Here is a 26,480-nt window from a genome sequence, read left to right on the forward strand (position 1 = left end):
GCATTACATTAAATTTCAAGTGTATGACATAATGATTCTATATTTGTATATATTGCCTAATGATCACCACAGTATCTGTTTAACATTCGTCCCCATACGTGGTTAAAAAATTATTTTCTTGAGATGAGAACTTATATTGTTTTCATTTTCTGAATGTTACTTACAATTCTCTGTTGGATTATAGTAATGATTTCGGTTTTTGCAAAATACTTTGCAATGTTTTATTGAGTTAGACTGACTACTTTGACATGATCGATTATGTATTTCATTGACTAATGAAGAGCCCTTAAATTTTCTTGTTCCAGTGATGTTGAATAATAATTATAAGCTTAGCAAGAAGGATATTTTAATATTGGTGAGGAATTTAGAATGTGGAAAGGAGACAAATGTGCATAAGAAAAGCTGAATTTTCAGGAAGATGAAGGAAGAGCCCCCTGATTTTACTAAATGACAACATGGGAAAGGAGCCAAACTAATCGAAGGAAAATTTTTTTTTGAGAATTAATTATTCTTGAGATCATAGCTTTATGTGTAATGTTAAGTAATTTGCTATAGCTCCAGACTGATGAAGAAGAACAGGTAGAACAGCCTAGCACCCTGTGCTTAGGAATAATATATAACCCTTTTAGAACAAATGTTTCATGCTGATAAAATGTAAAGCCACAAATAGCAACCGTAGCTCTAAATTTTAAAATAGCCATACTTGAAAGGGAAAGCATTGATCACATACTGATCTTTTCCATTGTATTTTCACAGATAAGTATCATCATTGGTATGGTATCTTTGCATGAGGTGGATAAAATATGAAATGGCTGTGGCTTCTAACAAATAGAATAACTGTGTTACTTGGGTTTTTTGTTTGTTTGCCTCGTAGACTGTTGGTAGAGAAAATCTTTGCTCAGTATCTTGTCCCCCACAACCTGGAAACAGAAGAGAGAATGAAATGCTTGTATTATTTATATGCTAGTTTGGATCCAAATGCTGTCAAGTAAGTTACCTTTTAAGTGATTGGAGTATTTCTTGAAGATTTTATAAAATTACTTCATCTTATTTAATTAATTGTCGTTGATAGGGTTGTTGCTTCTTCTGGTTGAATCAAGAACCTCAGATAAATATTTATAGAGAAAATTTTTATAAGTTCGGTTAAGTTAAAAGCAAAAATATTCCTATATGCATAGGCATATTTGGCAACTGAGCCAGTAATATGGTTTCAGGGATTCAAAGAAGTCCCCATGTCAAAATTATCTTTTGTTCACCTGTTGACTGGGATCTGAATCATAGTATTGGAGCTTTACCATACTAAGCCTAAGAGCTAAGAACTGGTTCTTTGTCAGGAGAGCATGTCCAGATCACTTCTATGTAGAATAACCATGTGATTGATTGTCCAAACTGAGATATTTTTGAGATTGAAAGGAGGCACTAGTAATAATTTTGTTCAGACAACTGGAATAAACTTTAACTATCCCAGGCCATCTAGGATGTGTGGACATTCCACTTTAATAAAGCTTTTAAAAAACTAAATAACTCCTGTCATTGAGAATTCTGATTTTTCTGAATAAGAACCTCAGCTGTTACATTTACATATATATATATATATATATATATATATATATAGCCTTTAATTTCTTATAATTTCAAATTTACAGAAAAGTTGTGAGAATAAAACAAAGCTTTGTGATATCCCCTTTAGCCAGATTCATAATTTTTTTTTAAATTTATATATGGCTGTGTTGGGTCTTCATTTCTGTGCGAGGGCTTTCTCTAGTTGTGGCAAGTGGGGGCCACTCTTCATCGCGGTGCGTGGGCCTCTCACTATTGCGGCCTCTTTTGCTGTGGAGCACAGGCTCCGGATGCGCAGGCTCAGTAGTTGTGGCTCACGGGCCTAGTTGCTCCGCAGCATGTGGGATCTTCCCAGACCAGGGCTCGAACCCGTGTCCCCTGCATTGGCAGGCAGATTCTCAACCACTGCGCCACCAGGGAAGCCCCAGATTCATAATTTTTGACCATTTGCTTTTTATCATTTGCCATTTGCACATACTTTATATATGTATTTTCTTCTGATGCATTGATAGTAATTTGCAGACATTGGATCCCTTTACCTCTAATACTTCAGTGTGTATTCCCTAAGAACAAGGATACTCTTTTATATAACTAGAGTGCCTTTATGAAAATCAGGAGATTTAACATTGATAAAATATTGTCTAATCCAGTGTGCATTCAGATTTCTTCAATCGTCAAATAATGTCCTTTATGGATGTTTTTTTTCCCTTTCTAGGATTACACATTGCATGTTTAATTGTCATGTCTCTAGTCTTTTTTAATTTGGAACCATTCCTCAGTCTGTCTTTGTGTTTTATGACTTTGACATTTTCCAGAAGAGTATTGCCTAGGCCAGTTATTTTGTAGAATGTTCTCTCAGTTTGGATTCATCCAGTGTTTCCTCATCATTGGATCAAGATTATGCATTTTCAGCAGAAAGTCCACAGAGTGACGTATCCTTGGTGCATCCTATTAGGAGACATTAGCCATCATTTTAAAAAAGGATTTGAAAGTGGTTCATAATGTTCACTGTAGGTAGTAAACCCCTGGCCTAAGGTCTTGATCTCTGTTTATATTTCAAAATATTTGACAAAGAGTACTCAGAGATAGACTAATTTCCCAGAGGTCTTGTGGGCACCTGAAATTACAGAGTGGGTTTGTGAGAGAAGAAAATCTGCTTTTGTGGAGAGAAAAGAGTCTAGAATAAAGAAACTCAATTTAATTTAGCATTTTGAATCCACATCATTTCTCAGAAATTCATTTTTTGAAATGCACTTCATGCATACCCCCTTAGCCTGGCATAAAAAGGCCTTCATGATCTGATCCTTTTCTACTGTATGTTCCGGCTTCCTTATGCTCCCCCAATCACATTCTGTGCTCCAAGCCTATAATTTTTTTTTTTAACTTTCCTATATGTGCCATGGACTTTGATGACATTTTATCTCTCTTTGTAGCAGAACATTCTGGCTTCCTCTGCTTAGAATGACTCAGTTCCTTCAGTTTACCTGGCACGATCCTGTTCATCCTTAGAAACTTCTCAAATATTTTCTCTCATAAGAAGCTTTATATTAAGTAATGTAAACTAAACTCTGTTAATCCTAATAAGTAAATTTTCTGGTGCTTAAAATTTTAGGTAGATGTAGAAGAATGGTGCAAGAAAAGTAGTAAGGTTGAGTAGTGACCAGTATTGTTATATTATGTTTTTTTTTTCATATTTATAACTTTATTTACAGGGCTCTCAATGAAATGTGGAAGTGTCAGAACATGCTTAGAAGTCATGTACGAGAACTATTGGATTTGCACAAGCAGCCTACGGTAGGTTCATGATGTTTTATTTAAATTCAGTTTTAGTCATTGTTAATTTTTCTGTAGTCATATATAATGAAGCAAGCAAAAAGTATTCCATGTGTTTTATTTTCCACATGTCAGTTAACAATTTCTGTGGTTATCCAAGCTAAATTTGCATTTCACATGAATATAACAAAATTTTATTTTCCAGCATGAGCAAAGAAATGGTGTTTTCCAGCTTATCAAGTATTTAGACAATAAGAAGTTACAGTTTATCAATTATCAAATCATTAGAATTAAACCTTAATATAAAATTATATTAGAAGTCATAAATGTTTTTTGCTCTGTGATTTGGTCCTTTATTGTAGAGTCAGTATCAAATCAGGTATCAATCCTTTGAATATGCCAAAGTCAAATTAACAAAGAAATTCTGCCCAACATTTTCTGGAAGGTTAGAGAAAAGAAATTTGAATAATCTCTTAATATACTTCTAAACATATTTGCTAGAATAGGTGTTCTTAGCCAGGGAACCATACACAGAGACCCCTCAGTGGCCCAAGCAAGGGTTGTCGAACTTTTTTTTGTAAATGACCAGATAGAAAAATTTAGGCTTTGCCAGCCATACGGTCTCCATGACTGCTTAACTCTGCCTTCGTGGTGCAGAAACAGTCAGAGATAGTATATAAATGAATGGGTATGACCATGATCCAACAAAACTTTAACAAAAGCAGGTGGTTCATGGGACCATGCAGCCTCAATAATAAAATAACACTCTTGTTGTAATGGAGGAAAGGGCAGTAGGAGGGGAGGTGATATATTAAGTAATGGGCCACAAAATCACTAATAGAACTCTATTCAGAAAGAAAATTTTTCTGCTCTCCACATTTTTAGTCAATTTTCTTTGGTGTATGGTTTCACAGTAATTTTGATATGATAATTGTTTTCATTATCTTCTGTTCAGTCTCCTGGCAAGGTAATTTTCCTATGAAAGTTATATACTCTTTTAAAATTTTTTAAATAACTTCCTGCTGGCATCTCCTTTCATTCTATCTGTGCTAACTTAATAGTTGTTGCTACTTCATAGTTCTTTGTTATCAACATAGGGTGTAGATATGGTAAGCCATTTTCTAGTGGGTATATTGTGATGGATTTTTTTTTAACTTAAAAAAGTGTACAATACTGAGTATAGTTTTCTTACCGAAATTTGGTAGCACATGTGACAGCTTTTGTTTTTGTTTTAAATTTCAGTCTGAGGCTAACTGTTCTGCCATGTTTGGAAAACTGATGACCATAGCAAGTGAGTATGTTTATTCACTCTGTAGATATATAGTAGACATCAAATAATTTACCCAGGGGGACTATCAATTTAATACTAAGTAAGAAAAAGTAATTCTTTTCTTAATAATTTTATTTCTAAGAGCCAGATTGACTGATTATCTTTTGGCACCTCAGCATTATTTTTTAAGACAGCTTGCTTTTAGTTTAGTGGTTTTTCTTTTGTAGTATTGATTCTCTTTGAATTTTATAGAGAATTTGCCTGACCCTGGGAAAGCACAAGATTTTGTGAAGAAATTTAACCAAGTCCTTGGTGATGATGAAAAACTGCGGTCTCAGTTGGAGTTGTTAATCAGTCCAACCTGTTCGTGCAAACAGGCAGATGTTTGTGTGGTTAGTAAATTATACTTTTATATTTGCTCTCCTAGCTTTGCTTATAGAAACTTACATCTCATTAAAGCCTTCTTTACATAGATTATTTTATTTGTGTGAGTTTAACAATATTGTGAGCTCTGAATTACCTAGGAGTATATCTGTGGTCAATTTAGTTCTCTTTACTTACCACTCGTCAGCCAAATTCCAGGAAAAACACTAGAGAACTAAGCCAGGGTGATTGATCCTAGGAATTGAGCAAGATAAAATGCTTTGTATTTAGTAGACATTCATTAGGTAAATAAGAATTTTCTAAATGCTTTTTTGTGTTGTGTGTGTGTGTGTGTATTTTCTTCTCCCATGTATTAGTAGGTAAATCAGCAATAGTTATGTTGGCATATACGCATTTATAGATAAGGTAATTCCTATTTAGGCTTTTGTCTTCATTCTATTCTTAGACTCTTTATTTTATAGAGAAAACCAGTTGTTGACAATATCAGGAAGGAAAAATTCATCCATTCATTTCTTTAGCATTTTATGAGACAGTTTCTGTTTAATTTCATCTTTACCATTTACTACCAGTGAGACCTTTAGTAAGTTGTTCAGTATTTTTGAGACTCATTTTTCTCATCTCTACATGTTAACAACCTCACAGGATTATTAAGAGGAGATAGATACAGATATCCTATATAGATACATGGCCCTAGACTGCCCTTTAGGATTTCAATAAATTGTATTTCTATAGTATTACACATATATGACAAACACTATGCTTGCGACCAGGCTTACAGAGATGAATAAGAGAAAGAAAATCATTTCAGTTATTTATGTCTAACTTTGTTCTAGAAAGATAATTATTTAAATATGTGATAAGGGATAAGGACTATAATAGATGTGTATACAAAGTCATCTGGGAACGTGGAGTATGTATTTTTTTCAGTCTAGTAGGGATATAGGGTCTCTAAGTGGATCTTAAAAGAGGAGTAATCAGGAACAGGTGGGAGGAAGCCAGTTTAGGGAAGGAAGCAGTGGACTCTTCCACTGGGCCTAGGGATGTGCTTGTGCCAGGTGCCCAGAATACTTTGGTCTTTGCACTTCTGAACAGGATGGTTTGCTAAGAACATTAAAAGGTTTCATTTACTTCTTCGGCATTTAGAATTCTAGTTCCAGAATATTGTATCCTGCTGGGCATCTACTAATATAATTGATCATAGAATGAAATAGCTTGAAAAAACGCAGAGAGAATTGGTTTAACCACTTCATTTTACAGGTAAGGATTGAATTTTAAAGAGATGAAGTTTCTCATCCAGTTTTTCAGAGCTGGTTATAGTGGCTGTGCTGCAAGTAGAGTCCAGATCTCACAGACCCTCAGTAGCGGTCTTTCTATACATTTCATTGTTTGCAAGAACCAGTACAGACTGAGTACTGCTCAAGAAATGTGGACCTTGAGAATGAACAATCAAGTGGTATTTTTTGGTCTGAGAAAAATAAGACTTGAGCTTGAGTTTGAGAAATGGTACTAACATGAATTCCTACTATTTGTCAGAACAGAAATATCTAAGAGTTTCCAAGTCCAAAATGTATATGTAAAACAGATGTTGTAAGGAAAACATCTCAGGATGAATTGATTGTAGGAAGCAGGAAAGTGGAGATGAGGACTGGACTTGGCACTGGAAAGAGCATGGTAATGACACCTTTTTGGAGGGGAGGTTATTCTGAGGATATTTAAGAAATGGGCCACCAAATGGCTAATAGAACTCTATTCCAGAGGGGAAAATTTCTACTCTTCGTATTTTTTGAGTTCATTTTCTTTGGTAAATGGTTTCACAGTAATTTCTCTCTTAGCTTACATTAGCATTGTGTATTCTGAGCACACTATTTAACTTTATCTCTATGTTCTCATGTGTAAAGTAGGATTTGTAATACCCTTTAAATGCTCAGGAAAACAACCACCGTTAGAATAGTTTTGCTGTTTCCCAGAACATCTGTATCATTTTGTCCTTCTCCCCAAAGGCTATTGTTATTAGTTATACATATCCTTTAATATCCACATTCCTTTTTTCCTCAGTAACAGTTAGTAGGAGTGGAGATCTGATGTTTTTTTCCCCTTTTGTTTCAATTCCATTCCTAAAAAATTTTAGCAAAAGTACTTTGAGCAAGGAATATGAATAGGCACATACTGTAGATTAATGCGAGTATACATGATGGTATAGTGAGAGGGTGAGCAATGGTATTGAAATATGTGCTGTATAGATTTGCTTTCTCTTTGGACTTCAGGTTTTGAGTTTCCACACCTTGGTTCTAGTGGAGGACCACTTAAATTTGCCATAGCTTCAGCTCTGCTTGCTATTTTATCCTCTAGCATCTTCCTATGACCATGGTTCCCAGATTTTAAGATTTTCCAGGAATATTGTTAATTCAGCATTTGAGACAGTCCTAGGTTTGAATTTCAGCATTTACTACCAGTTTGACCTTTAATAAGTTACTCAGCATTTCTGAGCCCATATTCTTCACCTATAAATATTATCAACCTCATTGGATTGTTAAATGAATAAGATAAAATTAAATTTTATGTACGGCCTACTAGAGGGCCCCCTGCGCTGCCCTATAGGATGTAAATAAATAGTAATTCTTATGATGTTACATATACATGACAAACACTAAGAATTATTAAAATAGGTCTAGAGTGGGGTCCTGAATCTCCATCTTTTAGCAAAGTCTCAAAGTGATTCTGATGAGTAGTTCACGGACTATACTTTAAAGAAAAACCTTCCTTACGGGATTATTTGGATATGCATTGTGTGTTCAGAAGTCCAAAGTATATTTTGTCCTTTGGACAAGCCTACACCATTATAATTCATTACATAATTTAGTAAATTGTATTATACATGCTCTCTCACCGAAGTTGCTGTTTAGGCGACAGAGGCAGGCAAATATTTCAGTAGAGATTACAGTGTGTTAAATACTCTGATAGAATCATGCGCTTTGGTAACACAAAGGAACAGCAGCCATCCCAGGCAGGGGTGGAAATGGGAATAGCTTGTTCTAGAATAAGTCATTCCTGAGTTGAATCTTAAAGGATGAGTAGGAATTAGACCAGTATATGAAGAATGACTACTTTATTTCTAGTTTGGGTGACTGGATATCAGAGGAGATACTTTAGGGATAGGAGAAGATAATGATGTATATGTAGCCTCCAGCAGTTATATTTAGAAATCTGAGATTCAGGCCTTGTTGGTATGTATTAGCATAGTTATATCTCCTGGAGGAGGTCGAGAAGAAAAAAACAAAAGGAGAGAGAGATGCTAACTTACGCTATTTAGTAACAGTCATAGAATGCTTCCTGTTTTCTTTTAATATAATTTTTGTTTGTTTTTTTTGGCTGCGTTGGGTCTTTGTTGCTGCACACGGGCTCTCTCTAGTTGCGGCGAGCAGGAGCTACTCTTCGTTGCAGTGCGCGAGCTTCTGATTGTGGTAGCTTCTCTTGTTGTGGAGCACAGACTGTAGGTGTGTAGGCTTCAGTAGTTGCAGCACGCGGGCTCAGTAGTTGTGGCACACGGGGCCTAGACCGTGCGGGCTTCAGTAGTTGCGGCACGCGGACTCGGTAATTGTGGCTCGCGGGCTTAGTTGCTTCGTGGCATGTGGGATCTTCCTGGACCAGGGATCGAACCAGTGTCCCCTGTATTGGCAGGTGGATTCTTAACCGCTGTGCCACCAGTGAAGTCCCAGTATAACCTTTTCTGTAGTTTAATGAGAGCGATACACAGGTGTGATATTGTGATTTCTAATGAGAAATATGTATTTGGTGTTTGTCCATATTTCTGGCACAGAGCTCCTAAAACCCTTGTCATTTCCTAAGTGTTGAAAGTAACAAAGGTGTCTTTTGTTATGTTAATGAGATAACTTTTAGAACTCACCTAAGAATGGGAGCTGGTTGCCATCAGAGCCAATCATGTGATTAGAGGGTTGGAACTTTTCAGAGGGGAGAGGGGCTGGAGATTGACTTCAATCACCAATGGCCTATGATTTATTTAATCAATCATGCCTATGTAATGAAGCCTCCATAAAACCCCAAAAGGACACAGTTCAGAGAGCTTCTGGTTTAGTGAACATGTAGAGATTTGCAGAGAGTAGCAAGCTCATAGAGGGCATGGAAGCTCTGAGTCCTTTCCTTGTCCTATGCATTTCTTCCATCTGGCTGTTACTGAGTTACATACTTTTATAATAAACCAGTGATCTAGTAGTAGTAAGAAAATGTTTCTCTGAGTTCTGTGAGCCAGTCTAGCAAATTAATTGAGCCCAAGGAAGGGATGGGGGTTGTGGGAACCTCTGATTTATAGTCATTTGGTTTGAGGTACAGGTAAACCTGGGCTTGCTACTGGCATCTGAAGTGGGAGAGTTGGGCGGGTGGGGGGTAGAGACTGAATTTTAGTATGCTCTGCTTGTGTGCAGAGAATTGCTTGTTGGTGGCGGGGGGACACCCCCCCACTCCCCGCCCCTGTTCACCATGTTGGAATTGGGCCCAGGAAACCAAAAGAATAGGTCACTAACATGAAAGTTAAACCTTTGGAAATTATTTCGTGTGAGAGATGTGTTTTATCTAGTTTACTGATTCCAGCTACAGAAAAATATTGATAATATAAATCCTTTCAGGAATCTTTTTTTTTTTTTAATGCAGAAGCCTTTGTTTTTTTTAATTTATTTGGCTGCACTGCAGGCACATGGGATCTTTGTTGCTGCATGCGGTATCTTCATTGCAGCATGTGGGATTTTTTTTTTTAGTTGTGACATGCGGGATCTCTTAGTTGTGGCATATGGGATCTGCCCAGGGACTGAACCCGGGCTCCCTGCATTGGGAGCACAGAGTCTTAACCACTGGACCACCAGGGAAGTCCCTCAAGAATCATTTTTATTAGCTAGGAAAGCAGTAAATTATACAAGAGGAAATACCGTGTATGTGAAAGAATACTTTCTGTTTTAACTTATTTTTTTAATTTAAAAAATATTTATTTATTTATTTTTGGCTGTGTTTGGTGTTCATTGCTGCATGCAGGCTTTCTCTAGTTGTGGCACACGGAGCTACTCTTCGTTGCGGTGTGTGGGCTTCTCATTGCGGTGGCTTCTCTTTGTTGCAGAGCATGGGCTCTAGGCATGTGGGCTTCAATAGTTGTGGCACGTGGGCTCAGTAGTTGTGGCACACAGGCTTAGTTGCTCTGCGGCATGTGGGATCTTCCCGGACCAGGGATCGAACCAGTGTCCCCAGCATTGACAGGTGGATTCTTAACCACTGCACCACCAGGGAAGTACCCTTTTTTTTAATTTAAACAAATAGGTATTTTTTATTGTCAAAATGAGAAAGCCGATATGTATGAAAAAGAAAGGAGATACATAGATGCAGTATTTTTTAAAGCTTTAAAAATTATTTTGTAATAACCAATTAGTAAATTATAAACTGCTTGAGAATAGGGACTATTTCCTTATTTCTTTGATATACCTTAAGAGTGCTTAAGTATTCTAAACAACTTATTTAACTATGTAACTAGTAAGTATCAATCTGCAGTGATAGCATAGATTTGATCAGAAATTTCTGAAGCATTGTCAGGAATATAGAAAGAATTAATTTTCTTTACTCTTTCTGCTGTTATTTCCTAAAAGGATTATATATGGTTACTTCTCAGAAGTAGTTCTCAACTACTTTTCAGTTGTAAAACATCTTTATCTGATGTTTCTGTTTGTGTATTGGAAGTATGTGTGAGTACCCCTTTTTTTTTCTAGAGTGTGTAAAGAAAACAAGGGAACTGTTTATTTGTTGCTGCTTACTTGCCACGTACTAATTTGGCTTGTTGCTTATCCCCAGTATCACTTGTGATTATGATATATAATTTTTTTTTTTTTTTTTTTTTTTTTTTTTTGCGGTATGCGGGCCTCTCACTGTTGTGGCCTCCCCCGTTGCGGAGCACAGGCTCCGGACGCGCAGGCTCCGGACGCGCAGGCTCAGCGGCCATGGCTCACGGGCCCAGCCGCTCCGCGGCATATGGGATCCTCCCAGACCGGGGCACGAACCCGTATCCCCTGCATCGGCAGGCGGACTCTCAACCACTTGCGCCACCAGGGAGGCCCGATGATATATAATTTTAAAATAATTGTTATAAGAGATTACCTAAATATTACATACATAAAATATGGTTTGAAGGATTACTTAAATGTAAGATTGTTACATGGGAATACAAAAATATCAGGTTTTTAAAACAGTGCCTTAATATTATTATTTACATGCATTGGTGTATTTTATATAGTGCTATTACTGTGCTTAAATGTGATTTATTCTTTTTCCTGTTAGCATTTCCTTTATTTTTCTTATGATTATATATGTATTACTGTAACTCTTTCCTAATGCCTAGTTTTTCCATTTTTTAGTACTGACTATATAGTTTGCCTAGCAATTTTCCAGTGGCATATTTGTTGTTAGACAATCACTTGACTTTATCTTATGTTAAAGCAACTAAATTTTATACAAAGTGGGGGAAAATTGCCTCTTTGGGAGACCTGCACAAAATAAGTCTGATTTCAAAAGATAGTAGAGGGGCTTCCCTGGTGGCGCAGTGGTTGAGAGTCCGCCTGCCAATTCAGGGGACACGGGTTCGTGCCCCGGTCCGGGAAGATCCCACATGCCGCGGAGCCTGCGCGTCTGGAGCCTGTGCTCCGCAACGGGAGAGGCCACAACAGTGAGAGGCCCGTGTACCGCAGAAAAAAAAAAAAAGATAGTAGAGTATTTAAGTTGATTTTAAATGTGTATCTGTGGTTTAGAGCAAAGTATATAAGGCCTAAGCACTCCCTAAAATATTTTTATTTTTTCTCAAATGCTGAAAATTTGCTTGATTAATTACAGCTTGCAAAATAAATCAAGCATCTCCTAGTAACTAATAAATTTTCTTCAGAATCTCAGTCCTTTGGATTTACACTCTAATAACAAATATGGGTGGTATCTAATTTAATGTGACCTTTATAGTTAATTTGTGTCAAAATGTTACTGAAACTACAATAGACATTTTTTTCCTTTCTCTTTTATCCCCTTGGACAAATATCCTTAAAAAAATTTTTTACGAGAAATTAATAGAGTGACTATCATTTGTTATTGCTTTATAGTTCAGAAGGTACTTTTAATGTGCTTTATCTTGTCAGCTAACATTTTACACCTATTCATCAGAGATAGTCAATTAAAAGTCTTGTTATTAAAGTAAATTTCTTACCCCAGTGCCCAGCACATTGTAAATTTAACCTTGTCTTTGGAGGACTCAGTCTCTACAAACATTAAGTGCTTATATTCTTTAGAAAGTTCCAGCAGTAATATCTTTTCTTTCTAGGAGCTCTTTGATGTAATGCCACCGTCTTTGAACTGAACTATGATCTTCCAGAGCTGAAAAACTTTATACACTTACAAGTCTTCCCCTCTTTAAAAAAAAAAAGCAAATTGTTGACTGAAATATAAGTATTTTTTCAAACTATGAAATAAACCAATGAAACCCATAAAAGTATAAATTGTTTTAATTTTTTCAAAAGTAGAGCATTAAAAAGATTGTTTACAGGGTATTAATTTTATGGGAGAAATATGAGACAAAGGGCATAAATCATACCATGTCACCCCCTTTCTTTTCTCTACAGTCCAAGTTTTCTAGTGATTGCCTAATGAGTATATCATCTTAGGCTGTAAAGCAGGAAGAGGGCTTTTTTACGTCTGATGGTTTTGAATCTTTAAATGCTTTTGTTGCCTGTGATCATTTTTATTTTGAAAAACATGTAAGAGGATGATACTTACCGTAAAAACTCTTTTCCTTTCTATAGAGAGAAATAGCCCGGAAACTTGCAAATCCTAAGCAGCCAACAAATCCTTTTCTAGAAATGGTCAAATTTCTGTTGGAAAGAATTGCACCTGTGCACATTGATTCAGAAGCCATCAGGTAAGCTAGGAAATATATTCACTCATAAATAGAATATAATCTGAAACTACAGTGCTGTAAATTTAAATTCTGGGTCCCCAAAGAGACCTAAAAAGGTTTCCTGTACACCTTTTTAAAGGCAGAAGCATATATCATTGAAGTTGAAAGAACTACCAAAGTTTATTTTTTGATCTTTGGTTTGCTTCACTGTTGATTTTTTTAAGAGTTCTTGTGTTTATTTTTAGCTTGTATGTGCTCATTAAAGAAAACCTGGAACATGAGAAGGAAGAAAATTTTAAATGTATAGGCTATCATCAGCCTTTGAGTTTTCTTAACAGTTTTCATGGCCACATAGTGTTCTTTAGTGTGTATCATATTACTGTTCACTTGAGATATGTGAAAAACAATAATAGTTTGAAGGTAGCACAAGATTGCCATTAGACTAATCTGCTTTCTGAACACATGTGTATTACTTACCAGTGTTTTGGCTCTACTTTATCTGAGTTTTTAATTTATTTTTAACTTTAATATGGGTATAACATCTTGTTATATGAATGTGAAAATTAGTGATAATATGCAAAAAGTAAGCAGACTAGCAGACATTGACAGCTATTGTTTTTAATTAACTGTTCCCATAATTTCATGCATTTCACTTGTTTCTAATGATTTTCTATTGTAAACTTCTGAGAATACTTTTCCCTTGCACTAACCATTTTTCCAGTAGATTATCTACATATCTTTTTATGTTGGGTAACTCAATAGCATTTATTGATTCTCTTTTCCTTGGATTAGGAGACCTGGTTCTAGCTGTTATTTTATCTTATGTGAATCACTGCTTTGGTTGTATTGAAATTCCAATTGTATTAGTTTGCTAGGGCTGCCATAACAAAATACCACAGACTGTGTGACTTCAACAACAGAAATTTATTTTCTCACATTCTAGAGGCTAGCAGTCCAAGATTCAAGGTATCAGCAAGTTTGATTTCTTCTGAAGCCTCTCTCCATGGGATGCAGAGATAACTCTTTGCTTTCCTCACATGTCTGTGTCCTAACCTCCTCTTCACATAAGGACAACAATCATTTGGGATTATGCCCCACCCATTTGACCTCAGTTTACCTTAATTATCTCTTTAAAGGCTCTATTTCCAAGTACAGTCACATCCTGAGGTGTACTGGAGGTTAGGACTTCAACACAATGAATTTGGGGGTACACAATTAAGCTCATAATGGTGATGTTTGTAGGGGGTTTTTTGTGGAGTTTTCTTGTTTTTTTTAGCTAAGATCTCCTTATCTTTTAATTTCCTTATTTGCAAATAAGAAAGCTATGGTTCTGAGAGAGATCAGGTGGTTTTTTACAGCTGGGTAACAGCAAAAACCATAACTTAAACTGAGATTTATTATTTTCAATGTCAGTGTCCTTTGCTCTATACCATTTGGTTTTAATGGGGTAAATCAAGGAAATGGTAGGCACTCTTTCCTTTGCATGTTGATTTTGAAAGAGACATATAATTGGCATCAGGAAGCCTTTGATATTTGTCTCCATGAGGCCTCACAGAGTTTCATTACTTTACTAAATTATAATAAGCTAGTGTTTGATCTCCAGTCTTAAAAGACCAAAAACTCAGTTTTTTCAGTAGTGTCATGATTGTCTGGACTCAGAAAAACCGACTAACTTATGGTTAGGTTAGGATGTCTAAGAGACTAATTTTATGCAAAATTCCAATTTATTAATTTTACTGAGAAATATGTCATATAAGATTCCTTCCATGTAACCAAATTTTCATGGAATATAAATTGCAAACAGAGGGTTTATTTATTCATTGAACATACCTTTAGAGGAGTGATTTTTAAAGTACATCAGGCAGTTGGGGAAGGAGAGTTACCTAACCTGAATTGTGTGAAATGGATTTGTTATTAGAAAAGGCTCCTGAAATAGATGGCACATAATATGGGTAGTGAATGGTCAGTAGGAATTATAGAGATGGGCCAGGTGAAGATTGCAGGAGAAGAGCAGACCAGGCCACTAGCCCTGTGTCATTGAGCAGGTTATTTAAATTACTCATCTTTAAGATAAGAACAATAATAATTACCACTCAGTGAAGTTGTCGAGAGGCTTAAATAACATATACCTATGTAGAACACTTAGCATAATGCCTCACACATAGTTAAGTGCTAAATGAATGTTAATAGCTATTCTAGGAAGAAAAATAGCAGACAAAAGAACAAAGGCAAAAGGAATCAAGAATTATTTAGAAAATTGCATATACTTCAGCCATAATGAAGGATTTGGGAAGGAAGCATTGGGAATAGTAGAAAATCATTCTAAATATAACTTCTAAAAATATGTTTATTTATTTTAGTATATTTCCCCCAGACTTATGTACATACAAATACACATATGCATGCTACAGTTAGTTACTGGTCTGTAGATAGTGGTTGAAAATGAAGTAGTGATTGTAATAATGATTGAAACCTGGGGAGAGGGTAAAATTTAGAAAGAGAAAGGTTGAGGACTGAATCCTGAGGAATACTAACAATTAAAAGGCTGGCAGAAGAAAAAGAATTTATTAAATTAAAAGATGTTTTTTAAAAAGGCATGGTCAAAAGACGTCAGGGGTCAGATGCTGCCCAGAGTAAAATAGTAAATTCAAATATCCACTGAATTTAGAAAATAGAAAACCACTACAATGCCCGAACAGTTTCTTTGGGTTAGCAAGGACAAATCCAGATTACCATGGATTGAGAAGGGCATAGGATAGTCCTTCCACACCACATCATGGTACACAAAGAAAATTACAGTATTTGAGCAGAGAAAACTGCTCAAGTCTAGAGGTGACTGGCCTAGCTAAGTAGGAGCCCACTAGATCCCACTTGGCCATCTTGAGGTCTGAGAAAATCAAAGGGATATATACCTTATCACCCTTCTAAACTGCTATAGGAGATAAATTGGTATTTGGGGACAGCTAGTATAGACAGTTGAGCTATAAAAAGTAAAGGAGAAAAATGAGCTGATGGAAAGAGAGTAAGGTTGAAGAAGGTTCTTTTCTTGTTTTTATTGAAGGGATTTTGAATATTTAAATACCTTTAAAAGGTGCTAAAAGGAAAGAAGAGAGGTTGAAGATGGGGTAAGGGGACTAGAACTAGGATAGAGTACCATCCCTAAAGAAATGGAACAGGAAGAAGAAAATCTTCCCCTAGGGCATTAAAGGAGGTTAGAAAATAGGATATGGAAAATTACAGTTTTCACTGAAAGCCTCCATTGTTCTCCTTTATGTTAACAGTGAGGTAGTCTGCTCAGTGGAAGGATTTAAAAAATAGACCTGAGTTAGAATGGTAAAGATTTTTAACAGTTGTTATACAGGATAGGAGAGAAACAGACACATGGATAATTTCCCAAGCAGTTTTGAACATGCATTTGGATTGGTGATGATCTTTTGCTTCATCATACTCTGTGAACTATATGGAGTGTATATTATTTATCTAATTTAGAAATGAGGAAGAATACTTTCACAAGAGGAAGGACTATAGTTCTGGCTTTAAGATTTGGGTCTGTCTCACCCAAATAGCTTTTTGACTCATAAGGGTGATCCCACCCACATTGTAATGAAAGCAGAGATTATGCCTGTCTTGTTTTGCACTGTATTTCCAGGATAGACCCTAAGACTTCACACACAGTAGGTAGTCAGTAAATACTTATTAAATAAATGCGTGCATGCACGGACTCTATTATGAGTAGTCAGATACATTTGTAAATTTTATCAAACACGTTTGTAATCGTGTTAATAAATTCATGCGTTTTATGGGATTTCCTTCTAGTAGAAAGCTTAATTCAGAATATTTTTCTCAAATTGGAAATAATTTTTTAAAAAATGTATAATGTCAGAGGTAACCATTCTAGAACAAAATACAGGGTGAGCAAGATTTTAGATGGGACATAAAGAGTACAAACAATGAGAGAAAAGTTAATTATTTTTTTCCTCGCTGCAAGTCATCATTAAGAAAAAGAAAAGTCAAGCCACAGACAGGGAGATAAGACAAACCAATTTTAAAATGGCCAAAAAAACTGAACAGATACTTTATCAAATAAAACATACAAATAGTAAATAAGCACAAGAAAAGACAATCAACATTATTACTCATTGGGGAAATGCAAATTCAAATTAGAGTGAGAAGTACCACTACACACCCACTAGAATGGCTAAAATTAAAGATACTGACTATACAAAGTATTGGTGAGTATGTAGACTTACCTAACCATGTGTTGGTGATATTGAAAGCAGTTTGTTGTACATTAAATGTACATACATTACCTTATGACTCAGGAATCCCAATACTAGACATTTGCCTATAAGAAAAGAAAACATCATTAAAAAAAAAAAAAAAGAAAACATACTTCCCATAAAGACCTATACTTAACTGCTTTTAGCAGCTTTACTTATGTCTTTAATAGAAATACCCAGAAGTCCATCAGTTGGTAATTGGATAAACATAACTGTGGAATATCCATACAATGAAATACTTCTCAGCAACAGAGAGGAACGAACCACTGATTTCTATGCAACAACATGGAGGAATCTCAAAAGCATTATGTCACATAAAAGTTTTCAGACACAAAATATGTAAAATATAAAACTTTAGAAAAGGTAAAATTATAGTGACAGAAAGCAGATCAGTTATTATTGCCAGGGTAGGAAAAGGGAATTGACCACAGAAGAGGCATAAGACAGGTTTTTGTGGAGATGGCAATGTTTTATGTGTGTATCTCCACAATGATTCACCACTTTACACCCACTAGATGGCTGTGATCAAAAAGATGAGTTGGTGAGGATGTAGAAAAATTGGAACCCTCATGTATTGCTAGTGGGAATGTAAAGTGGTGGAGCTGCTTGTGAAAACAGTTTGACAGTTCCTCCAATACTTAAGCATAGAGTTACCATATGACCTTGCAATTCCACTCCTAAATATATGCCCATACAAAATCTGTATATAAATGTTTATAGCGATATTATCCATAATAGCCAAAAAATAGAATGTCCCAAATGGACTATCAACTGATGAATGGATAAATAAAATGTCTTATGTGCAGACATTGGAACATTATTCAGAATTAAAATGAATGAAGTACTGATACATACTACAACAAGGATGAACCTGAAGAACAATATGCTAAATGAAAGGAGTCACTCACGGAGACCACGTATTACATGGTTCCATTTATATGAAATATTTAGAATAGGCAAATGTATATAGCAACAGAAAGTAGATTAGTGGATGCCTAGGGCTGAAGGAGGTGGAGGTGAATAAGGAGTGACTCCTAATGGGGAAGAGGTTTGTGTTGGGGTAGGGTGAAAGCTAAATTTGTTGAATATTTGCCTGTACTAGGCTATTTGCTATAATAGTTTAATATCCTCAAAGTTTAATATCTTTCTTCAGTTTACTGATGAAGAATTGAAGTTTCAAAAACGAAGGTCATGTTTGTTTTTACTTAAAATAGTGTCATGTTGACCAGGCAATATTCCATTTTGTGGTGGTTAGGTATATTTGAAAAACTAATTCAATAATGTTGGACAATTAAGTAGTTTTTAATTGATGAATGTTTATGGATATATTTAGCACGATGCTTCTCATGAATGGTTATAAATTTCTTTGGAATTACCGATTCAGTGTTAATTATAAGTGATTAATGCCTTTGTCCATGTGAGTGTTTGCTATGTTTTTTTGCTTTGAGGGCATTGTCATTTGTCCATTTAGCCACTGCCATCTTTACTGTTTTTCTTAAAATTGCAAATGATCTCTATATATGGGTACGAATATTACATTGCTTATACTTATAAAAATATATTTCCAGTACATGTGTCATTTAGTTTTGTTGTTTTTCAGTAGAATTACTCTTATTATACATGAGTGGGGTAGATACACTAAAAATAAGCTCTGTTGTTATGTAGAGAGCGAAGTTTAAAAAGTCACAAAATAACTTTTTCTTCCAGAAGATACTTGAATTTGTGGTTTAGATTCTGTGTATGTCTGCTACAATGTAATTAGGATGCAGTTACTAATATAGTAGTGTTACTAATTTAGATTTTCTTACTTTAATAGTGCACTGGTAAAACTAATGAATAAATCAATAGAGGGGACAGCAGATGATGAAGAGGAGGGTGTAAGTCCAGATACAGCTATTCGTTCAGGACTTGAACTTCTTAAGGTATTTTTGAAACAGTTTGTCTTTTCTGCAGTCATAATTTGAATCCCCTTAAGGATATGCAAGAGTCAGGCTTTATTTCATTGGCAACTATTCAAAAGATTAAAACTTGTAATAGAAATCATATTTTATAAAAATAACATGTTTTCTACATTATAATAATGTAATTACATCATAAAATAATAATTTTATGGGTTTTGCTGTTTCGTACATCATTTGCGTGCCTGCTATGCTTGTAACAGTATGTGCTAAGTGATCTAGTCTTATCTTTCAAATAACCTGCATCTGGGGTAATAGGACTGTTCACAGGAAATTACTATAAGACATCATCTATCTGATTGGGATTTTTTAAAACAATTGGTAAACATAATCGATGCCAAAGAATTAAGAGAATTGAACAATTAGTAAGAGACATGATTTAATTTAGGGGGAACACAGCATCATCAAAGAGAATAATTCTTGGCGTGTTTTAGGGATTGTTGTGAGTGTGGTCTGACTAGATAAAAGTATTGCTTTGGGGAGTAATGGAAGACAAGGTTGGTTCTAGATTGTGGAGTGCCATTGGAGCAGAAAGGTACCATCAAGGGCATTTAACACTCCTTTTTAAAATGATACAGCACTTGATAGAGCTTTCGTTAGATGGAGTAAAGAGAAGAAATTAAAGGCTAAGAGACATGGGCTTCCCTGGTGGCCCAGTGGTTAAGAATACACTTGCCAATGCAGAGGACACAGGTTTGAGCCCTGGTCCGGGAAGATCCCACATGCCATGGAGCAACTAAGCCCATGTGCCACAACTACTGAGCCTGCACTCTAGAGCCCGCGAGCCATAACTATTGAGCCTGTGCGCCACAACTACTGAGCCTGCAGTCTAGAGCCCAAGAGCCACAACTACTGAAGCCTGCGCACCTAGAGCCTGAGCTCCGCAACAAGAGAAGCCACTGCAGTGAGAAGCCTGTGCACCGCAATGAAGAGTAGCCCCCACTCGCCACAACTAGAGAAAGCCCGTGTGCAGCAACAAAGACCCAATGCAGCCAAAAATAAATAACTTAAATAAACAAATTTATTAAAAATAATAATTAAATAAAGGCTAAGAGACATTTATATCATTACAACATATGAACTAAAGGAGAAGAAACAAACCAGTGCAATGGACATTAGACAGAAAAGAGAGTGATGGGTTTGCATTGCAATGGTCTTAAATATCTTTTTTTCTTTTTCTTTTTGGCCGTGCTGAGCAGCTTGTGAGATTTTAGTTCCCCGACCAGGGATTGAACTTGGGCCCTCAGCAGTGAGAATGTGGAGTCCTAACCACTGGACCGCCAGGGAATTCCCTTAAATATCATTTCATGGAAAGAACTGATGTGATTCTTCATGAGAAAGACTTTATATTTTTAGTAATGGAGTAATATGTTTAAATACTTTTAAGAGTAAAGTCATCTTTAAGGCAAATGTTTTTAATAGGTTGTTTGATTCAACTTTTCAAATTTAAATCTGCATTTTTCTATGAATAATTAAAACCTCATAACTAAGTATTATCACCGTAAACCCTACCAAATGAGACACTTTCTCCACTTCATAACACATTAAAAAAAAATGCTGGGCGTGGTTGGGAAGTCCGCCTGCCAATGCAGGGGACACAGGTTCGAGCCCTGGTCTGGGAAGATCCCACATGCTGCGGAGTGGCTGGGCCCATGCGCCACAACTGCTGGGCCTGCGCTCTAGAGCCCACGAGCCACAACTGCTGAAGCCTGCGCGCCTGGAGCCTGAGCTCTGCAGCAAGAGAGAGGCCACCGCAGTGAGAAGTCCGTGCACCACAGTGAAGAGTGGACCCCGCTCGCTGCAGCTGGGGAAAGCCCGCGTGCAGCAATGAAGACCCAATGCAGCCCAAAAAAAGAGAAAAAAATGCTTATTTAATAAGTTAATGAGGGTTTACATACTCCATTCCCCCCACCTCCTTATTTTTCTACTTTTAGCCCTTACTGCCTATATTATGCTAACTAAATTATTTCTACTTCATGGAAGGTAAACTTTGTAGACATGTATCTAACTTGCTGTAAATTCCTTAAGGATAGCCCGGAACTTATGTCTCAATAAAGGGAATAAATTATTTATATGTTTGTAATCGTGATTAAAAGTTCCCAATAATGGCTTCTTTGTTTTTAGTTATGATGAGTGAACTTTTTGTGATGGATTTCATTTAAAATATTTCCTTATAGAGTATCTTTTTGCCAGTGAAATAAAGCTCAGTGTTAGCATTTTGTTCGCATCACAGTATCACTCCACGAAAAGGAGCCACATTTTCCACATTCCCTGTATCAGAATAGACTAAGAGGTGAAGAAGAAAATATAGCAAGGGCTGTATATCAGGAATCATTAGCCACAACTCAACTTCAAGGGAGACTGCAAGATATAATCTTAGTTGTATTGCTAGCATATGCAGCCCATAATTTAAAATTTTATTTGTAGTAGAAAATAGTTCTCTTTTAATGGATTAAAACCATTGTCTGTACTTATAAAGTTATATCTATTCCTCTAGGTTCTGTCTTTCACACATCCTACCTCGTTCCACTCTGCAGAGACATATGAGTCCCTGTTACAGTGCCTCAGAATGGAAGATGACAAGGTAGCAGAAGCTGCTATACAAATTTTTAGAAATACAGGCCACAAAATAGAAACAGACCTACCCCAGATACGATCGTGAGTATGGTTTTTCTCATGGTAGACACAAAAGTTTTCCAAGTTTGGGAGTCACAGGATCATTGTTTCCCTATTCCTTAGAAAGATAGGAGAGAGGAAAGACAACTTTTATTTAGAAGCTGCTTTACTGTATCCTTTGTTTTCATCTTTTCTCGGCCTCACACACCTCCTCTACCATTAGAATATGGGCAGAGGAACAACCTGAAACTTTGTTTAAACAACATGATTTTTAAAATATTAATATTAACAATCAAAAGTTAGCACAGAATTTAGAACTTAGGATTAAAATATATCTTCCTAATTTATCTTTTTCTCTCCAACTCCAAATTCAATAGCTACTACCTTCATATCCCACCCAAGAATTGGATAATTAAGTAGTGTGCTTAATAAAATGCTTATTAGTTAGCTTAGTTGTTGGCCATGGTGCTTTTGTCTCTTCTTCTAGACTACCTCCCCTCTCCTCATAAGAATGAAGTATGTTTTGGTATTTTTACTTTGGCATCTTAAAGAGCTTGCCTTAGGATCAAAATTGTGCTGATGTCTTTTGGAGGAAGAACACATTGCTGATAGCTATTATAATCGGATGTTATTATATATATGTAAATAGACCAGGGTAAATCCAAATCAAACCTGTTTTTCCTCACGGGGTAATAATAGGACAAGAGGACTCATGACTCCTAAAAATTTTTATTGAATATGTAAGCTAATAGTTTAATTTGAGAAATAACTCAACATTTATTGTACATTCTCTTCATTGTCGGCACTGTACTGGTTAATATAAAAGATTACCACTGTCAGTCCCTGCTCTTAAGGAGTTTATGGTCTAGAAATGATAATTTTATCTTTGTACATTATAGAAAAAAATCATTGACACAGTAGGATAAAGTTATTTGTGAGTTTTTCAAGGTGGGAAAACCTATACATTTTTTAAGGTAAAGGAGTTATTCTTAAAGGAATTCTATCCCAGAGCAAGCAGTGGAAGAGTTACCTTTGGACACAAGGACTAAAACCTCTTGTTCTTAAGACTAATGGGGAAGGAAGGAGAGAATCACTGAAAAAGCAGAGAAGCACAGCACTGTAGTCCTCAGTAACAACCCTGGTGGCATCACTGGATTGTAGCACACTAGAAAAACAAGGAGAAAGGTTAAACTTGACCTATACATCATCCATTCATTAGGCTAAGAAGAATTAATAATATATTTAACAACAATTTGATCAACACTGTATCTTCTTGTGTTACTAACTGGTGTTATTTATAAGAACTGTTCCCCTGATAAATGAATTTCAAAGAAAGACTTAAAGTGCTTAGTCAAGGAAGGTATTTTGGCATGAAAATCCTTCTCATTATTCTAAACTGCAGGGAGAGAACTGTGTCATATTCATAAATATCAAATTCGACTTAGACTGACAAGCATATGTTCCAGTTTTTTCTTTGAGGTGCGTTGCTCTTAATGTCTAGCCTCCCCTTATTATAAGAGGACCCTTTGTCACCATTGCATTTGATATCATTGACCTTTATGAAGTAGTCTTATTGCATTAAATATATGACAAGTATCTTTCCTTAAATATTTGTTTTGTTTTTACAGATTTTCTTCTGATTTAAAAAACTACTTAACTTATAAGATCATTGTAAAAAGCTGAAACTTTAGAAAATATAAAGGAAAAGAGTCAGTGTTAACATTTTGATATATATATTTTTATGAATGTTTTATCTATTTGATGTGTATGCCAATTTTAATGCATTGACTGTAATATGTATTTCCATATTCTGTAGAAAGATTGCTGTAAATCTTCAACGTCAGTGTGGTGGTTAAGTGCATGGATTTGGAACAGAAATGTTTATCTTTTTAAAAAAACAATTTCCATTTTATTTTATTTTATTTCATTTATTTTATTTTTTAATTTTTGGCTGCATCGGGTCTTAGTTGTGGCACGTGGGCTCTTTCTTGTGGCACATGAGCTTCACTCTAGTTGTGGCACGCGGGCTCCAGAGCACATGGGCTCTGTAGTTGGTAGCACACAGGCTCCGTAGTTGCCCCGTGGCACGTGGGATCTTGGTTCCCTGACTAGGGATCGAACCCGCGTCCCCTGCATTGGAAGGCAGATTCTTTACCACTGGATCCACCAGGGAAGTCCCCAGAAATGTTTTTTTGTTTGTTTTTTTTGTTTGTTTGTTTGTTTGTTTTTTGCGGTATGTGGGCCTCTCACTGCCGTGGCCTCTCCTGCTGCGGAGCACAGGCTCCGTACACTCAGGCCCAGCGACCATTACTCACAGGCCCAGCCGCTGCGCGGCATGTGGGATCCTCCTGGACCAGGGCACAAACCCGCGTCCCCTGCATCAGCAGGCGGACTCTCAACCACTGTGCCACCAGGGAAGCCCGAAATGTTTATTTTTAAATCTCAATTCCACCATTTCCTATCTCTGTCACCTTAAGAAGCTTATATAAATAATATGTTTGTGCTTTAGTTTTCTCATCTGTTTAATGATCATAATAATAGTCTTTGGGTGATTGTGAGGATTGATTTAGTTAATCCATGTTTTGTTTTGTTTTAAAAACACCACTTAGAATGGTGCTTAGCACAAGTACTCAATAATTGTTAGAAGTTTTTGTCACTTTTCTACCTATGTATTGTCTATATCCTTGCATACTCTGTTTCACTGGTATGTTCATTTCTGTTTTTTAATGTAACTTGGTCTTTTGCTACTTTTTTTCCCCCCATGGTTGCTTTAAAAATAACTGAACAGGGGACTTCCCTGGTGGTCCAGTGGTTAAGAATATGCCTTCCAATGCAGGGGACATGGGTTTGATCCCTGGTCAGGGAACTAAGATCCCACGTGCCGTGGGGCAACTAAGCCCATGAGCTGCAACTACTGAGCCCCTGCACCACAACTAGAGAGCCCACACACTCTGGAGCCCACGCACCACAACTAGAGAGCCCTCGCACTGCAACTGAGCCCATGTATTCTGGAGCCCATGTGCCACAACTAGAGAGGAGCCACAACAAAAGATCCCACATGCTGCAACTAAGACCCAACACAGCCATAAATAAATAAATATTTAAAAAAAACAAAAACAAAAAAACATTTAATTCTTAAAAAAATAAAAATAAAATAACTGAAGGGAATTGTGAAAGGGAAGTGGAAAATTTAGGAATATTTTCTCAGAAGATAAATGTAAAAATATGGCATGGGGCAGTTTTAGATTATAAATTAAGGGTGGCTTGTTGATTTCTCCATATTCATGAGGTGGCTTTAAAATGAAAATTGTCTTCTGTAGTAGTCCTTTTTTTTTGAGGCATTGTATTTCTGGGATTATACTTGGGAACAGGGAAGGAGTTTTAGATCTTTTTATAGATCAGGTAATTTAGAAGAGAGGCTTTCTACCAGCATACATCCAAATAGTTACTGCAGATGAAGTAGGAGACAACCAGAAGAACTGCTTGTGGTTTATGGGCTTTTTTTTTTTTTAACTGATTATTATTTTTTGCAGGACCTTAATTCCCATCTTACATCAGAAAGCAAAGAGAGGTACTCCCCACCAAGCGAAACAGGCCGTTCACTGTATACATGCCATATTCACAAATAAAGAAGTACAGCTTGCACAGATTTTTGAGGTATATATAATTACATAGGATGTGTTGTTGATTTTTATTTTCATGCTCTGTGGTTTGATGAAGATAGAAAGTTATTTTTTTAGCTATTTAGTCCCACTCTAGAATATAAATTCCATGGGAGCCGGGACTCTTTGTTTCATTCAGCACTTTAGATACTCCCAGCCTTTAGATCAGACTATATAACCAAATACTACATATTGAAAGATGTTTGGTGTGTTTTGTGTTACAACATTTTACTCAATTTTAGCCTTTATTGGCTCAGTGGTCCATTTAGTTTGAGAAGCTATCAGTAGATGACTTTGAACCACCCAGTTTAAAATTCCTGACAACCCTACTTGAAAATTAGTTCTGTTTGCCTTTCCTTATGTATGATCTTTTGCCTGATTCCACTACTGGAAAAGTATTCCTATTATCCTAAATTGGATACAATATGAACAGAACCCATGAACTCTTATTTTTTATGATCCATGGTCATTTAAAATGTTCCCACAGGTTAAGAAATCCAACAACATAACAAAACTATTGTACACGACTTGAAAATAATGCTGATTTGACCATGCAGGAATTTTCTTGGCTTTTACTTCTACCTTATATGTGGGCTTTACTTTTTTCTTTTATCTTTGTTTACCTTCTTTGAATCTTATTAAATTTTGGTAGGTGAAATAAGAATCAAGTGTCTAATATGATTGAAGTTACTTTTGATCATCTCATTAGAACAGATTTTTTTGGGCATGATAAATTCAGGAGAACTCAGGAACATTTACTGTTTCTGTACAATGTCTAGATATTTATAAAACAAACTAGTAATTTTGACTGTTTTATTTTTATAGCCACTCAGTAGGAGTCTCAATGCTGATGTACCAGAACAACTTATAACTCCATTAGTTTCATTGGGCCACATATCTATGTTAGCACCAGATCAATTTGCTTCCCCAATGAAATCTGTAGTAGCAAATTTTATTGTGAAAGATCTGCTAATGAATGACAGGGTAAGTTTCTCATTTAATTAAATTTAGAATCATAAGATTAAGACTGTTTACATCTTTATTTGTCATAGA

The 26,480-nt window shown here is 36.1% G+C and overlaps 1 protein-coding gene across 5 annotated transcripts in view; it reads left to right on the forward strand.

The window, feature by feature from the left end:
* Positions 1-26,480, forward strand: part of PDS5A (PDS5 cohesin associated factor A) — a 132,278-nt gene that overhangs the window by 73,099 nt on the left and 32,699 nt on the right. For all 5 annotated transcript variants that reach the window (XM_060110832.1, XM_060110825.1, XM_060110839.1 and 2 more), the window contains exons 13-21: positions 875-988; positions 3,273-3,354; positions 4,576-4,624; positions 4,856-4,995; positions 12,817-12,932; positions 19,008-19,113; positions 21,647-21,807; positions 25,299-25,422; positions 26,253-26,411. In XM_060110832.1, coding sequence (XP_059966815.1) covers positions 875-988; positions 3,273-3,354; positions 4,576-4,624; positions 4,856-4,995; positions 12,817-12,932; positions 19,008-19,113; positions 21,647-21,807; positions 25,299-25,422; positions 26,253-26,411 — 1,051 coding nt within the window. The remainder of the gene's footprint in view (positions 1-874; positions 989-3,272; positions 3,355-4,575; positions 4,625-4,855; positions 4,996-12,816; positions 12,933-19,007; positions 19,114-21,646; positions 21,808-25,298; positions 25,423-26,252; positions 26,412-26,480) is intronic.

This window comes from Mesoplodon densirostris, chromosome 1, assembly GCF_025265405.1.
Source record: "Mesoplodon densirostris isolate mMesDen1 chromosome 1, mMesDen1 primary haplotype, whole genome shotgun sequence".
In the NCBI taxonomy this organism is placed as follows: Eukaryota; Metazoa; Chordata; class Mammalia; order Artiodactyla; family Ziphiidae; genus Mesoplodon; species Mesoplodon densirostris.